The sequence below is a fragment of the Paroedura picta genome, chromosome 1, assembly GCF_049243985.1.
Source record: "Paroedura picta isolate Pp20150507F chromosome 1, Ppicta_v3.0, whole genome shotgun sequence".
Classification (NCBI taxonomy): Eukaryota; Metazoa; Chordata; class Lepidosauria; order Squamata; family Gekkonidae; genus Paroedura; species Paroedura picta.
In genome coordinates, this window is record NC_135369.1 from 1108948 (window position 1) to 1123953 (window position 15006).

The following is a 15006-nucleotide window of genomic DNA, read 5'->3' on the forward strand; positions in this document are numbered from 1 at the left end:
TGCAGCCAAAGATGGAAAAGTTCTATACAGTCAATAAAAACAAGACCAGGAGCTGATTGTGGTTCAGATCATGAGCTTCTTGTTGCAAAATTTAGGCTTAAATTGAAGAAAGTAGGGAAAAGCACTAGGCCACTCAGGTATGAACTAAATCATATCCCCAACGAATACACAGTAGAGGTGACAAATAGATTTAAGGAATTAGATCTGATAGACAGAGTGCCTGAAGAACTATGGACTGAGGTTCGCAACATTGTACAAGAGGTAGCAACTAAAACCATCCCAAAGAAAAAGAAATGCAAGAAATCAAAATGGCTGTCTGAGGAAGCTTTACAAATAGCTAAGGAGAGAAGGGAAGTGAAAGGCAAGGGAGAAAGAGAAAGATACACCCAATTGAATGCAGAATTCCAGAGAAAAGCTAGAAGAGATAAGAATGCCTTCTTAAATGAACAGTGCAAACAAATAGAAGAAAACAATAGAATGGGGAGGACCAGAGATCTTTTCAAGAAAATTGGAGATATGAAGAGAACGTTTCATGCAAAGTTGGGTATGATAAGGGACCAAAATGGTAGGGACCTCACAGAAGCAGAAGAGATTAAACAAAGGTGGCAAAATTATACAGAACAACTATACAAGAGCGAGCTTAACATCCCTGATGACCACAGTGGGGTAGTTACTGACCTGGAGCCAGACATCCTGGAATGTGAAGTCAAATGGGCCTTAGGAAGTCTGAGCAACAATAAAGCTAGTGGTGGTGACAGCATTCCAGTTGAACTATTCAAAATCTTAAAAGACGATGCAGTAAAAGTGCTACACTCAATATGCCAGCAAATTTGGAAAACTCAACAGTGGCCACAGGATTGGAAAAGGTCAGTTTACATTCCAATCCCAAAGAAGGGCAATGCCAAAGAATGTTCAAACTACCGCACCATTGCACTAATTTCTCATGCAAGCAAAGTTATGCTCAAAATCCTACAAGCTAGGCTCCAGCAATATGTGGACCGAGAACTTCCAGAAGTACAGGCAGGATTTCGAAGAGGCAGAGGAACTAGAGATCAAATTGCCAACATACGCTGGATCATGGAGAAAGCTAGGGAGTACCAGAAGAACGTCTACTTCTGCTTCATTGACTATGCTAAAGCCTTTGATTGTGTGGAGCACAACAAATTGTGGCAAGTTCTTAAAGAGATGGGAATACCAGAGCATCTTATTTGTCTCTTGAGAAATGTATATGCAGGTCAAGAAGCAACAGTGAGAACTGAACATGGAATCACTGACTGGTTCAAAATTGAGAAAGGAGTTCGGCAAGGCTGTATACTGTCGCCTTGCCTATTTAACCTGTATGCAGAGCACATCATGAGAAATGCGGGATTATAGGAGTCACAAATTGGGATCAAGATTGCAGGGAGAAATATCAACAACCTTAGATATGCAGATGATACCACTCTAATGGCAGAAAGTGAAGAGGAACTAAAGAGCCTGTTGATGCAGGTGAAGGAGGAGAGTGCAAAAGTTGGCTTGAAACTCAACATCAAGAAAACAAAGATCATGGCATCCGGCCCTCTCAATTCATGGCAAATAGATGGGGAAGAAATTGAGGTAGTGACAGATTTTATTTTCCTGGGCTCCAAGATCACTGCTGATGGGGACTGCAGCAAAGAAATTAAAAGACGCTTGCTCCTGGGGAGGAAAGCTATGGCAAATCTAGACAGCATCCTAAAAAGCAGAGACATCACCCTGCCAACAAAAGTGCGTTTAGTCAAGGCTATGGTATTCCCAGTTGCAATGTATGGCTGCGAAAGTTGGACCATAAGGAAGGCCGAGCGTCAAAGAATTGAGGCTTTTGAACTCTGGTGCTGGAGAAGACTCTTGCGAGTCCCTTGGACTGCAAGGCGAACAAACCGGTCAGTCCTAGAGGAGATCAACCCTGACTGCTCTTTAGAAGGCCAGATCCTGAAGATGAAACTCAAATACTTTGGCCACCTCATGAGAAGGAAGGACTCCCTAGAGAAGAGCCTAATGCTGGGAGCGATCGAGGGCAAAAGAAGAAGGGGACGACAGAGAATGAGATGGCTGGATGGAGTCACTGAAGCAGTCGGTGCAAACTTAAATGGACTCCGGGGAATGGTAGAGGACAGGAAGGCCTGGAGGATCATTGTCCATGGGGTCGCGATGGGTCGGACACGACTTCGCACATAACAACAACAACAACCTAAATGCAGAACTTTACATTTGTCCCTATTGAACTCCATTTTATTCAGTTTAGCCCACTTCTCGAGCCTATCAAGATCATCCTGTATTCTGTTGCTGTCTTCAGACAGCTCCCCCTCCCAGTTTAGTATCATCTGCAAATTTAATAAGTATCCCCTCTAATCCCTCATCCAGATCCTTGGGGTACTCCACTTGTCACTCTTTTCCAAGAAGATGCAGAACGATTAACAAGGACCCTTTCATAGAATCATGTGTTCTGTTTCAAAATGGCCACCAAATGGAAACCAGGAGTCCAAAAAGGCCTATGCCCCTTGCAGTGTGGGATGCCAAAACCCCCAAATGAGGCAAAATTGGTGGCGGGTTCTCTTTCCTTGGAAGTTTGTGAGCAGAGGCTAGAGAGCCACCTGACAGAAATGTTGATTCTGTGAACTCAGGAAGATTACGAGTGGCTGGGCAGGAAGGACATTAAGCATTGATAAAGTGCTAATATCCAGAAGCTAAGCAGAGTGCCTTAGTATGGCAGTTAATGCAGCATGCAAGCAGAGTGCGTGTGGGTCAGAGAAAACAACAAAGAAAGACACGTCCACCAGCATGGTACTTAGAGGTAAATATGAGGTTCCTATTCTAATCTCAATAGCTGGGTGGAGAGAGATGCTTGAGGCGTCTCCCTGCCATCCTGTTGCAGGCTTGAGAGATGGCAGAGGAAGAGGAAGAGAGGCTGGGGAAACAGGAAATGACCCTCCAGGGACAGGTCAGTGAGACCAAAGGTGAGCGGCCAGTGTCCTGTCTATCTCACCAACTCTATGGTAAAGAGAGTTCCTTCCTCACCAGTCAGGAGACATCGCACAGAGAGCTCTTCCCCACAGGGCAGAAGGGACTGCTGTGCCCATGCGTGGCCCTTCTTGTGGCCCTTCTTGGCATGCCCAGGGAAACGCCCGTCACCACTTTGGGGTTGGCAGGTAAATTCCTCCAGGCCAGACTGGAACCAGGGATTCTGGGGTTTTCTTTGGGGGGGGCATCATCTGGGCATGGAACTGGGGGTCACTGTGAGTGGGTTGTGAATTTCCAGCATTCCGCAGGGAGTTGGACTAGATGACCCTGCTTGCCCCTTTCAAGTCTCATGGTTCTGGCGATGTGTTAACACCACCCATTCCTACGAGTCCCACTGGTTATTTTTTTGTGCATTTACACACTTGTTGATGGTCCATTGAATGTGGTTTGCCATCGTGTGCTTACAAGGGGACAAGTGAGTGTGCCAGCTGAAGTGGGGGGAGCCCACTGGAGGGGGGAGGAGGCTGGGCCAGAAGGGTCCGGCCTACAGAGTCTGGCAGGGCAGTGCTGGAAGCCACACGCTCCCATTCCTGAGCCTTCGGGGAGGGCGGTATATAAATATAAATAAATAAAATAAATAAATAAATAAAATTCCACGGGCTCTGATCTCTCCTCCCTCCCCCCCGCTCTGCTCCTCGTCCTCTGCCCCCCCCCCCAGATTCGCTGTCCGAGTCGATGAAGAAGCTCCGGGAGGAAAACCTGGTGGTGAAGGAGATTGGGGACTTCATGCTCTCCTGGGTAAGGCTTGGCGGGGGGGGGGTGGCTTGGGAGTTGGAGGGCAGGGTCCCTGGGGGCTTATAGGGCCCAGGGGTTGAGCTTCTTGATGATGAACTGGGCAGGGGGGTGTCTCCCTCTCCCTCTCCCCCCCCCAGTTTGATGGGCCCGCGCGGGAAGAGATCCAACAGGTGGCGGCGGACTTCTGTGCTTACCAGGCGGCCGCCCTGGAGCTGATCAAGACCAAGAAGCGGAAGGAGTCTCGCTTCCAGCTATTCCTGCAGGTACCTTCCAGGCACCCCCCCCCCACCCCCCGTGGGAGGGAGGGCTCAGGGCAGCAGGGGAGAGAAGCCAAGGACCTTTGGGACTCACAGAGTGGGGAAATTGGAGGGCTGGAGCTGCACTGACAAAGCTCCCCTGGAATACTTCAAGGTGAAGACACTGGCTTGCATCTCTAGGTTGTTGTTGTTGTTATTATTATCATCATCATCATCATCATCATCATCATCATCATCATCATCATCATCAGATTTATAGCCCGCCACTCCCTTGCGGCTCGTGGCGGGTAACAATATCACAAATCCCCATTAAAACCCCATAAAACAATAATAACATTGCCAATATTGCCGGCATGACAAGAACGGCAGCTCAACTTCCCCCCCTCCCTCCCACTACTAGCGGGTGGAGAGGAGGTCCTGATGATGTTTTGCTTCGGGTCCAGAACCCAAGTCCCTGGGGGAGGCATAGATCTATTATCAGCCCCGGCCTCAACCGTAAACCTGGCGGAAGAGCTCCGTCTTGCAGGCCCTGCAGAACGTTGAAAGATCCCGCAGGGCCCGCAGCTCTCCCGGGAGCTCATTCCACCCGGTCGGGGCCAGGACCGAAAAGGCCCTGGCCCTGGTCGAGGCCAGGCGTGCTTCCCTAGGGCCGGGAACGACCAACAGGTTTTCACCCGCAGAGCGCAAGGCCCTGCGAGGGGCATAGGGCGATAGGCGGTCCCTCAGGTATGTGGGTCCCAACTCGCGTAAAGCCTTGAAGGTTAGAACCAGAACCTTGAACCGGATCCAGGCAGCAACTGGCAACCAATGCAGCTGCCTCAGCACTGGCTGGATGTGGGCCCTCCAAGATGTGCCAGTGAGGACCCGAGCAGCTGCGTTTTGCACTAGCTGAAGTTTCCGGATCAAGGACAAGGGAAGGCCCGCGTAGAGCGAGTTACAGAAATCTATTCTGGAGGTGACCGTTGCATGGATCACTGTGGCTAAGTGTTCGGGGGACAGGTAGGGCGCTAGTAGTCAGGCCTGGCGAAGGTGGAAAAACGCCTGGCCCTCTACTTTTTTGACCTGCGTCTCCAAAGTCAGGGAGGCGTCAATGGTCACACCCAAATTCCTGGCCTGGGACGTGATGGTGAGTTGCGTCCCTGCCAGGGTGGGTAAGCGCGCTTCCTGGTCCTGCCCCCTACATCCCAGCCACAGGACCTCCGTCTTGGAGGGGTTGAGTTTCAGGCGACTCTGCTCGAACCATTCAGACACTGCTTCCAAACATCTGGCGAATGGTTCCGGGGGGGAGTCCGGGCGGCTGTCCATGAGGAGATAGAGCTGGGTGTCATCAGCGTACTGGTGGCAACCCAGTCCAAAACTCCGCACCAGCTGGGCCAGAGGGCGCAGAAAGATGTTGAATAATGTGGGAGAGAGGACCGCACCCTGAGGGACCCCACAAGGGAGTCTATAGGAACGCGAGAACTCATCTCCCACTGCAACCCTCTGGGTCCGGTCCTGGAGAAAGGAGCGTATCCAGCGTAATGCTGTGCCCAATATCCCCGTGCCGGCAAGGCGGTGGACCAACAGCTCATGGTCCATGACGTCCAGAAAGAGAAGGCATTTCCGTCCGAGAATCACAACTTCCTTCACCTCCCCTTCCCCCCCAGAAAGAGAGAGGAAGAGCATGTGACGGGAGCCAGGAACTGCGAAAGACCCCCCACCCCATCCCCTCCCCTCCCCTCCCCTTAAGCATCCTTTGTTTGGTGATAGCGCTGGCTAGGACTCAGGGGGGAAAATTCATAGAATAGTTCAGCCGTGGAATGGGCTGCCTCAGGAGGTGGGGAGCTCCCCCTCACTGGCTGTCTTCAAGCAGCGGCTGGACAGATCCTTCTCCTGGATGCTGGAGGCTGATCCTGCACTGAGCAGGGGGTGGGACTAGATGACCTGCATGGCCCCTTCCCACTCTAGGATTCTAGGAGTCTAGTTCAGCAGTGGAAGGGGCTGCCTGAGGAGGTGGGGAGCTCCCCCTCACTGGCCATCTTCTAGCAGCGGATGGACAGATCCTTCTCCTGGATGCTGGAGGCTGATCCTGCACTGAGCAGGGGGTGGGACTAGATGGCCTGCATGGCCCCTTCCCACTCTAGGATTCTAGGAGTCTAGTTCAGCCGTGGAAGGGGCTGCCTAAGGAGGTGGGGAGCTCCCCTTCACTGGCCGTCTTCAAGCAGCGGCTGGACAGGTCCTTCTCCTGGATGCTGGAGGCTGATCCTGCCCTGAGCAGGGGGTGGGACTAGATGGCCTGCATGGCCCCTTCCCCTCTAGGATTCTAGGAGTCTAGTTCAGCAGTGGAAGGGGCTGCCTCAGAAGGTGGGGAGCTCCCCCTCACTGGCCGTCTTCAAGCAGCGGCTGGACAGGTCCTCCTCCTGGATGCTGGAGGCTGATCCTGCACTGAGCAGGGGGTGGACTAGATGGCCTGCATGGCCCCTTCCCCCTCTAGGATTCTAGGAGTCTAGTTCAGCAGTGGAAGGGGCTGCCTCAGGAGGTGGGGAGCTCCCCCTCACTGGCCGTCTTCAAGCAGTGGCTGGACAGATCCTTCTCCTGGATGCTTGAGGCTGATCCTGCACTGAGCAGGGGGTGGACTAGATGGCCTGCATGGCCCCTTCCCACTCTAGGATTCTAGGAGTCTAGTTCAGCAGTGGAAGGGGCTGCCTAAGGAGGTGGGGAGCTCCCCCTCACTGGCCGTCTTCAAGCAGCGGCTGGACTGATCCTTCTCCTGGATGCTGGAGGCTGATCCTGCACTGAGCAGGGGGTGGGACTAGATGACCTGCATGGCCCCTTCCCACTCTAGGATTCTAGGAGTCTAGTTCAGCAGGGGAAGGGGCTGCCTCAGGAGGTGGGGACCTCCCCCTCACTGGCCGTCTTCAAGTAGCGGCTGGACAGATCCTTCTCCTGGATGCTTTGGGCTGATCCTGCACTGAGCAGGGGGTGGGACTAGATGGCCTGGATGGCCCCTTCCCACTCTAGGATTCTGGGAGTCTAGTTCAGCAGGGGAAGGGGCTGCCTAAGGAGGTGGGGAGCTCCCCCTCACTGGCCGTCTTCAAGCAGAGACTAGACAGAGACTTATCCTGGATGCTTCAGGCTGATCCTGCACTGAGCAGGGGGTGGGACTAGATGGCCTGCATGGCCCCTTCCCACTCTGGGATTCTAGGAGTAGAGTTCAGGTCTGCAAGGCTCTTCGAAAATACATCTTTTCCCACCTTTGTGAGATTCAAACCATCTCCCGATAGAAGGGCCTCATCACGGTGGCTTGATCCATGGTCCCAAACCCCTGAACCTTCCCGATGACACGAATGCCACAGCCAGTCATTGATCCGCCTTATTTCTCTTTCCTCTGCCACTAAGGGGAAGGCGAGGCTGCAGCCTGTGCTCCCAAGGCCTTCTCTTTCCCCCAAGGCCACGTAGTGCTGCTTCATGTGCTTCATGTGCTCCGCACTGCACTGGGCAGCAGGAAGGGTTGCAGCTGATCCTAAGGCAGCACATTGAGACTGGTCAGAACAGGAGTGTGACTGGGACATTTCCAGCTGTTTTTCGCCCCTGTCTCCACAACTGCCTCAGCCTTGGGATGGTGCTGGAGGGGGGCCTCCTTCGAATGCTTCCTCTCCCATGGCATGCCCCCTTCATTGCATGGGATGCTTGGAGAGCCATCTCCCCCCCCCCCCCCCCGCTTATCCGAGGCAGAAGGTCGCTTGGCTCCCCCGTGCCTCTCCTCTGTGCTCTTTGCAGGAGGCGGAGAGCCACCCACAGTGCCGCCGCCTGCAGCTGAAGGACCTGCTTATCTCGGAGATGCAGCGCCTGACCAAGTACCCGCTACTGCTGGAGAACGTCCTCAAGCACACCCCCGGTAGGTGGGCGGGGGGCCGCTTGGGGCCACAGAGGGTCCTTCCCGCCTGGGTTCTGACCGCCCGCTTGGCTGCCTTGCGCAGGGGACACCCCCGAGCACCGGAAGCTCTGCCGGGCCCGGGACCAGTGCCGGGAGATCCTGCGCTATGTGAACGAGGCGGTGAGGCGGGCCGAGAACCAGCACCGCCTGGAGGCCTACCAAAAGCGCCTGGACGCCACCTCCCTGGAGCGCACCAGCAACCCACTGGCAGCCGAGTTCAAGGTAGGGCTGAGCGGAGCGGAGCGGGACCCCCTCCCCGTCCTCCTTCTGTGCTTCTGCCACATGATTTTCATTTTTAGAAAACAAGGTAAGGATGTGAAGGGGATACAGAAATGGAAAAGGGGACGCATATCCTAATTATGCATTTTTTAAAAAATAGTGATGTCGCACACGGGTGTCAAACGTGCAGAGAACTCACAACAGGCTTCTTAATCAAAGAAAGCTTTATTGGAAAGTACTACACGCCATAGGACTGAGAAGTCAAATCTGACTAGAGTACAAATTTGCTTCTGCTTATCAATACAATTCTCCCGCCCAAAACTTGACAGTTCCCAAGGGAGGGGAGCCGGAGAAAAGACACATGTGTAAGAAAAACAGAAATACATTCTCATAGCCTTGAGGAGGTGACAACAAACCCAGGCTCTGGCGAGAGGCCACAACATGTGATAAGGTTACAAAAACAAATTATTCACTTTTATGGTTAGCAAGAATACAGGACCTGGGGCAACCAGGCGCCAAGCAATATAAAACAATATAACTGACATGGAGGAACTCAAGCTAATTTATGACAGAGATTCTACAATCCTGACATCCCTTCGCACTAAAAAGACCTCCCCCACCCTAACCCGCATCCACAGGACGGGGGCATTCAGGGAATGCGCGGTGGAAAGCTCGGAGGAGGCGAGGTGCCTTCACGTTCTCTGCCTCCACCCACTCCCTCTCCCCTGAAGGAAAATCCTTCCAATCTACCAAGTATTGGAGGCGACCCTTGTGCACCCGAGAGTCCAATATTTGGTTGACTTCATAGTGAGTGTCTTTATCGATGTAGACCGGCACAGGAGTAGATAAGGGAGGGTGCCACACATCCGGCACAGGGGCTCGTCGCAGCAGGCTGGAATGAAAAACCGGATGTACATTCCTGTAAGTTTTAGGCAGAGACAATTCCACAGTCACAGCATTGATCAATTTCACAATTGGAAAGGGCCCCACGTATTTAGGACCCAACTTCTTGGATTTTTGCTGACAGCGCAGGTTCTTTGGAGACAAGTAAGCGAGATCCCCCACTTTCCATGCGGGGGCTGGGGCCCGTTTCTTGTCAGCCTGGGTTTTATAAGCCTGTTTAGCCGCCTTGAGGCTTGAGACAATGTCAGGCCAACCAGCACTGATAGTTGCAGCCCACTTGGTGACTTCAGGGGCTTCGGCAGAACTCAGCTCCCAGGTGGGTGCCGCCACTAAGTCTGTCCCGTACACTACTTTGAAAGGTGACACACCCGTGGAAGCGTGCGCCCCATTGTTATAGGCAAATTCAGCAAGTGGCAAGAGGGCTACCCAGTCATCCTGTTGGTGGTTGATAAAACAGCGCAGGTACTGTTCAAGAATTTGGTTCACCCTCTCGGTTTGGCCGTTGGATTCAGGGTGGTAGCTTGATGTCAAGGCTTGCTCCACTCCCAACAATCTCAGGAGCTCCCGCCAGAACTTGGCAACGAACTGGGGGCCCCGATCCGTGAGCAGACGCCTCGGGATCCCATGTAGGCGTATTATGTGGGTCACAAACATCGAGGCCAATTTGGCCGCTGAGGGCAATCCAGCACAAGGGATAAAATGGGCTTGCTTGGAAAATGCATCTACCACCACCCAGATCACTGATTTGCCCTGGCTGGGCAGCAAGTCCGTGATAAAATCCATGGTGACATCGGACCACGGACGGGAGGGAGTGGGCAGGGGCTGCAGCAACCCTCGTTTCTTCCCACCCGCAGGTTTGGAAACCAGGCAAGTGGGGCAACCCTGCACATATTTCTCAACATCAATCTGCAACGTTGGCCACCAATAATGTCTCCTGACCAGGTGCAGAGTTTTCACAAAACCAAAATGTCCTGCGGTTTTAGCATCATGACAAAGTTTCAAAACGTCCCCGCGCGCCGCCACCGGGACATAGAGTCTCTCCCCCTTAAAAAACAAGCCCCCCTTCTCGACTAAGTCGGGGCGGAGGTAAGCAAACTCAGAGTCTTGTAACACCTCCTTCTGAACCCACCCTCCCGGGATCGAATTTCCCGTCTTGGTTTGACTGCGTGTCACTGCGGCCATTCCCAGTTGGGCGGGAGTAAAAACTGTGTCCACCAATGGGTCGCGCTTGCTGTTGTACTGGGGCAAGCGGGACAGTGCGTCCGCCAAGAAGTTCAGTTTGCCTGGCAGATGCTTGAGAGTGAAGTTGAATCGAGAGAAAAACTCCGCCCACCGCATTTGCTTGGCAGAAAGCGAGCGGGGCTGCTTGAGTGCCTGAAGATTCTTATAGTCTGTCCAAACTACAAACGGGACGGCGGACCCTTCCAACCAATGTCTCCAGGTAGCTAAGGCTAATTTTACTGCAGCTGCTTCTTTTTCCCAAATCGCTCAGTTTCTTTCTGCCCCAGAGAACTTCTTTGACAAATAAGCTAATGGGTGTAACTTCCCATCCTCCCCCTCTTGTAGGATCACGGCCCCCATTGCCACATCCGAGGAATCTACTTGCACAGTGAATTGCTTAGTTGGATCAGCATGGGCTAGCACGGGCTCAGATGTAAACAGGAGCTTCAGATTTTCAAAAGCCTCCTGACACTGGGGGGTCCACTGGAGTGGGGCGCCTGGACGGCTCGCCGCTTTTCCCCCGTCCTTTGTTTTCAACAAGTCAGTGAGAGGCAATGCCACCCTGGCAAAACTAGGGATGAATGTCCTGTAAAAGTTTGCAAATCCTAAGAAACTTTGCAGTTGCCTCCGCGTGCGGGGTGGTTCCCAGGACAGCAAGTCACGCACCTTGCCTGGGTCCATTTCAATCCCCGCTTGGGAGACCCGGAAACCCAGAAATTCCACCGAATCCCGGTGAAACTCACACTTTGAAAGTTTAGCAAACAACTGGTGCTTCCGCAGTCGGCGGAGCACTTTGCGGACCAATTTGGCGTGCTTGCCCACATTTTCAGAATACACCAAAATATCATCAATGTACACCAACACCCCCTGATACAATAAATCATGCATAATTTCATTTATCATGTTCATGAACACGCCCGGAGCGCCGGCGAGGCCGAACGGCATGACGGTATACTCAAATTGGCCCAAGGGGGTGTTAAAGGCAGTCAAGTATTCATGCCCCTTCTTTATCCGGACCCGGTAATAGGCTTCCCTCAAGTCCAGCTTTGTAAAAATCCGAGCCCTCCCCAAATGTCCCAGCAAGTCCTTAATCAAAGGCAGCGGGTAGGCATTACAGGTGGAAACAGCCTTCAGCCCTCTGTAGTCCGTGCAGAGGCGCAGGGACCCGTCTTTCTTTTTGACAAAAAGGACCGGGGCCGCCAAGGGCGAAGTCGCAGGTCTGATAAATCCCCGGGCTAAGTTTTTGTCCAAGAACTCTCTAAGTTCTTTCATCTCTCTCGGGCTCATTGAGTATAGTTTGGCTTTGGGGAGGGGCTCCCCCTTCTTTAACTCGATGGCACAGTCTGTTTTACGGTGGGGGGGAAGTTGATCGCACTCAGCCTCTGCGAACATGTCTGCAAAGTCTCGGTACTCCTAGGGAATGACCGCCCCCTCAACGGTCCCGACCGCGGCCACGGCCCGGCCATTTTGGGCAAGCTGGGGCCGCACATGCCGCTTGCAACTGGGTGAGGAAAACTTCACCGTTCCCTTTTTCCACTTCACCGTGGGATCGTGCTCCCTCAACCAATCCAAGCCCAGGACACATGGGAACGCGGAGTGGGGCGCTACCAGGGGTTGAATTTGCTCCCAATGTTTCTCGACATCCAAGTCCATAGGGAGCGTCTTGGCCGTAGCCTCCCCCCTGGGGCGCATTTTCCATCCAGTTGGGTAATGGGTAGCGGCTCACCCAAAGGCACCTTCCCCACCCCCAAAGTCTCGGCTAGTGCTGGGCTTACTAAAGTCTGGGTATACCCTGAGTCAACAATGCAACGAACCCCCACTTTTCGCCCCGACTTGGGCTCTGTGAGGGTTGCAGGCAAAAGAATCAGGGGGGAATCACTCACCACTCGTTTGCCCCTGCCGGAGGCCTGCTGGCGGGGCGCCTTTACAGCAGACCGTCTTCGTTTCCTGACTGCTCCTCCGATTGACCTCCTTCACCCTGGCCGCTGCTCTCCTCCGATTCCTCCACCTCAGTGGCGGCTCCAGCTGGCACCAGCAGAGACTTGGCACTTTTCTTTGGGGCCGGTTTCTTGGTAGAGGATGCTTTGGCTGGGGTTCCTCCCGTAGGCTTGGCCCCGGGCGCCGTCTTGGTTGGGCACTGTGCAAGGAAGTGGCCAGCCTGACCACAGCCCAAGCACAGTCCCTTCTCCATGCGCCGAGTGCGCTCGCTCGGTTCCAGTTTTGCCTGGGGCTTGACTTTCTTGGGTGTGGACGTTTTCGCCCCTGCCTTGCCGGCGACTCCTTGATATTCGGCCGCCCTTTCCAGGCGGCTCTCCATCTCTCCTGCCAGTTGAACCCAACCTGCCACCGTGAGCGGGTCTTCCAGGAGGAGGCACTTGCTGGACAAATCCCCAGAGAGGCCCCCCACGAACGCGTGCACTCGTTGGGGCTCGGTCCAATCCGGCACAGATGAGGACAGCTCCTTGAATTCCCTGGCATACTCGGCCACTGTCATCTTCCCTTGCTTCAGGGATTTGAGCTTCTTCTCCGCCGTCTCCTTCTCGAACGGCTCCACGTACATCTGGCGCATGGTTCTCAGGAAATGATTGTAATTACGCACGGCTCTCGGGTTGTAGCGGTAGAGGTCCATGAACCATTTCGCCGCCTTCCCTTCCAGGCATTCCCCCACAAAACGAACGCGCTCGGCATCGTCATTGAAAGTAAATCCCATGTCCATCATGTAGGCTTGAAGATGCACCAGGAACGAAGGGAAGGTCGATGGATCCCCCGAGAATTTAGCTTTAAACTTGTAGGTGCTCCTCATTTCCACTCCCCGGAGATGGGGAGGCAGTCGTCCCGGTCCCCAATCCATTGGGACTCCAGCTCCACGGCCCAAACCTTGACCTATTCCAACCGCTGCTCGCGCCGCCGCCGCTGCTCGCACCGCCGCTGCTGCTCGCGCCGCCGCCGCTCGCGCCGCCGCCGCTGCTTGCGCTGCCGCCGCTTCTGCTCCGTCCACGTCCGCCGCCGCACCGTCAGCTGCCCCGGCACCTTCGGCGGCTCCCGCGCCACCCTGAGCCCCGGCTCCACCGAGGCCAGCTTCTTCTTCCGCCTGCCGCTGCGCTGCCGCCCTTGCCTCGGCCAAAGCGGCGGCTTCGGCTTCGTCGGCCGCCTGCATCGCCACCTCTTCGCGCTCCCGCAGGGTGGGGAGCTCCCCCAGCTTCCGTCTGCTGGATTCACGAGCGTCCCCCTGCAGCTCGTGCAGCAGGCGCCGCGCCTCACGCTGCTCTTCCGGATCCAACCGGCCCGAGACGTCCTGCAGCCAATTGGTCACCTTGTCCAGTTTGTGCTGCAAGTCTCGCACTTCCCCGGCAGGCTCCGACCCGTAGCTGGGCATCCCCAGTTGGTCCGGCCACTGCTCATCCCCCGTCAGGTGGTCGTACTTCGACAGCCTCCTGCGTTCGGTGATGTGCTTCTCCAGGAACTCGGCATGCCTCGGAGTTGCCTCCCCTAAGGCCCGGAGCATGCCCGAGCTGTACGGGCCCACACCGGCCCCGTCGCTCTGGGAGAGGTCCCAATCCAGGCCTTCTCCCTGTTCAGTATAGATATTTCCTTCGTCCTGCATGTTGGCAGGCGAAAGGGGTTGTGAGATTTGACTTAATGTCAAACGTGCAGAGAACTCACAACAGGCTTCTTAATCAAAGAAAGCTTTATTGGAAAGTACTACACGCCATAGGACTGAGAAGTCAAATCTGACTAGAGTACAGATTTGCTTCTGCTTATCAATACAATTCTCCCGCCCAAAACTTGACAGTTCCCAAGGGAGGGGAGCCAGAGAAAAGACACATGTGTAAGAAAAACAGAAATACATTCTCATAGCCTTGAGGAGGTGACAACAAAGCCAGGCTCTGCCGAGAGGCCACAACATGTGATAAGGTTACAAAAACAAATTATTCACTTTTATGGTTAGCAAGAATACAGGACCTGGGGCAACCAGGCGCCAAGCAATATAAAACAATATAACTGACATGGAGGAACTCAAGCTAATTTATGACAGAGATTCTACAATCCTGACAACGGGCATTAAACAAGAAAGCGTTTCTGTCACGAATCTGTTTCTCATCTGTGTTCTTGATTTCCTCTTTCCTGCCTGTTCCTCCTTCCTTCAATGTGCCGCTGTCTCTGACTTTCCCGCCCAGAATCTTGACCTCCGAAGTCGGCGCATGATCCATGAGGGGCCACTGAACTGGCGCATCAGCAAAGAGAAGACGGTTGGTGCGTGGTTCATCTTCCCTGCCCGGGTTCATGTCCGAGGCAGCTCTGACCGGCCCCGTCGGGTTCTTGGTCAAGCCCTGAGGCGAGAACTCCCAGTGCTGGGTTTCCACCGGGCCTGCTCAGTCGGGCTAGGGATGCGCGGCCAGGCCAGGGCACCCAGCCACCGGTCTGAGTTGGGCTCTTTCTGTCTGTCTGTCTGTCTGTCTCTCTTTCTCTCTCTCTCCCCCCCCCCCCACCCCCAGAGCTGCACGTCTTGCTCCTGGAAGACCTTTTGGTGCTTCTTCAGAGGCAAGATGAGAAGCTGGTGCTCAAGTGCCACAGCAAGACGGACACCAAGCAGACCTTCAGCCCTGTCCTCAAGCTCAACTCCGTCCTCATTCGTTCCGTAGCCACAGGTAAGCCGTGGAGGACGCCAGGGCAGGTTGCCAAAGAGGCCGGAATCACACAGGCGTCCCCAAGACG

At 54.2% G+C, this 15006-nt stretch overlaps 1 protein-coding gene across 8 annotated transcripts in view; it reads left to right on the forward strand.

Annotated features, from left to right (window-relative positions):
* The window catches only part of ARHGEF11 (Rho guanine nucleotide exchange factor 11), a 68621-nt gene that overhangs the window by 42476 nt on the left and 11139 nt on the right, over positions 1-15006 (forward strand). For all 8 annotated transcript variants that reach the window (XM_077319015.1, XM_077319040.1, XM_077319030.1 and 5 more), the window contains 6 exons: positions 3698-3777; positions 3912-4037; positions 7791-7908; positions 7991-8169; positions 14469-14544; positions 14787-14939. In XM_077319015.1, coding sequence (XP_077175130.1) covers positions 3698-3777; positions 3912-4037; positions 7791-7908; positions 7991-8169; positions 14469-14544; positions 14787-14939 — 732 coding nt within the window. The remainder of the gene's footprint in view (positions 1-3697; positions 3778-3911; positions 4038-7790; positions 7909-7990; positions 8170-14468; positions 14545-14786; positions 14940-15006) is intronic.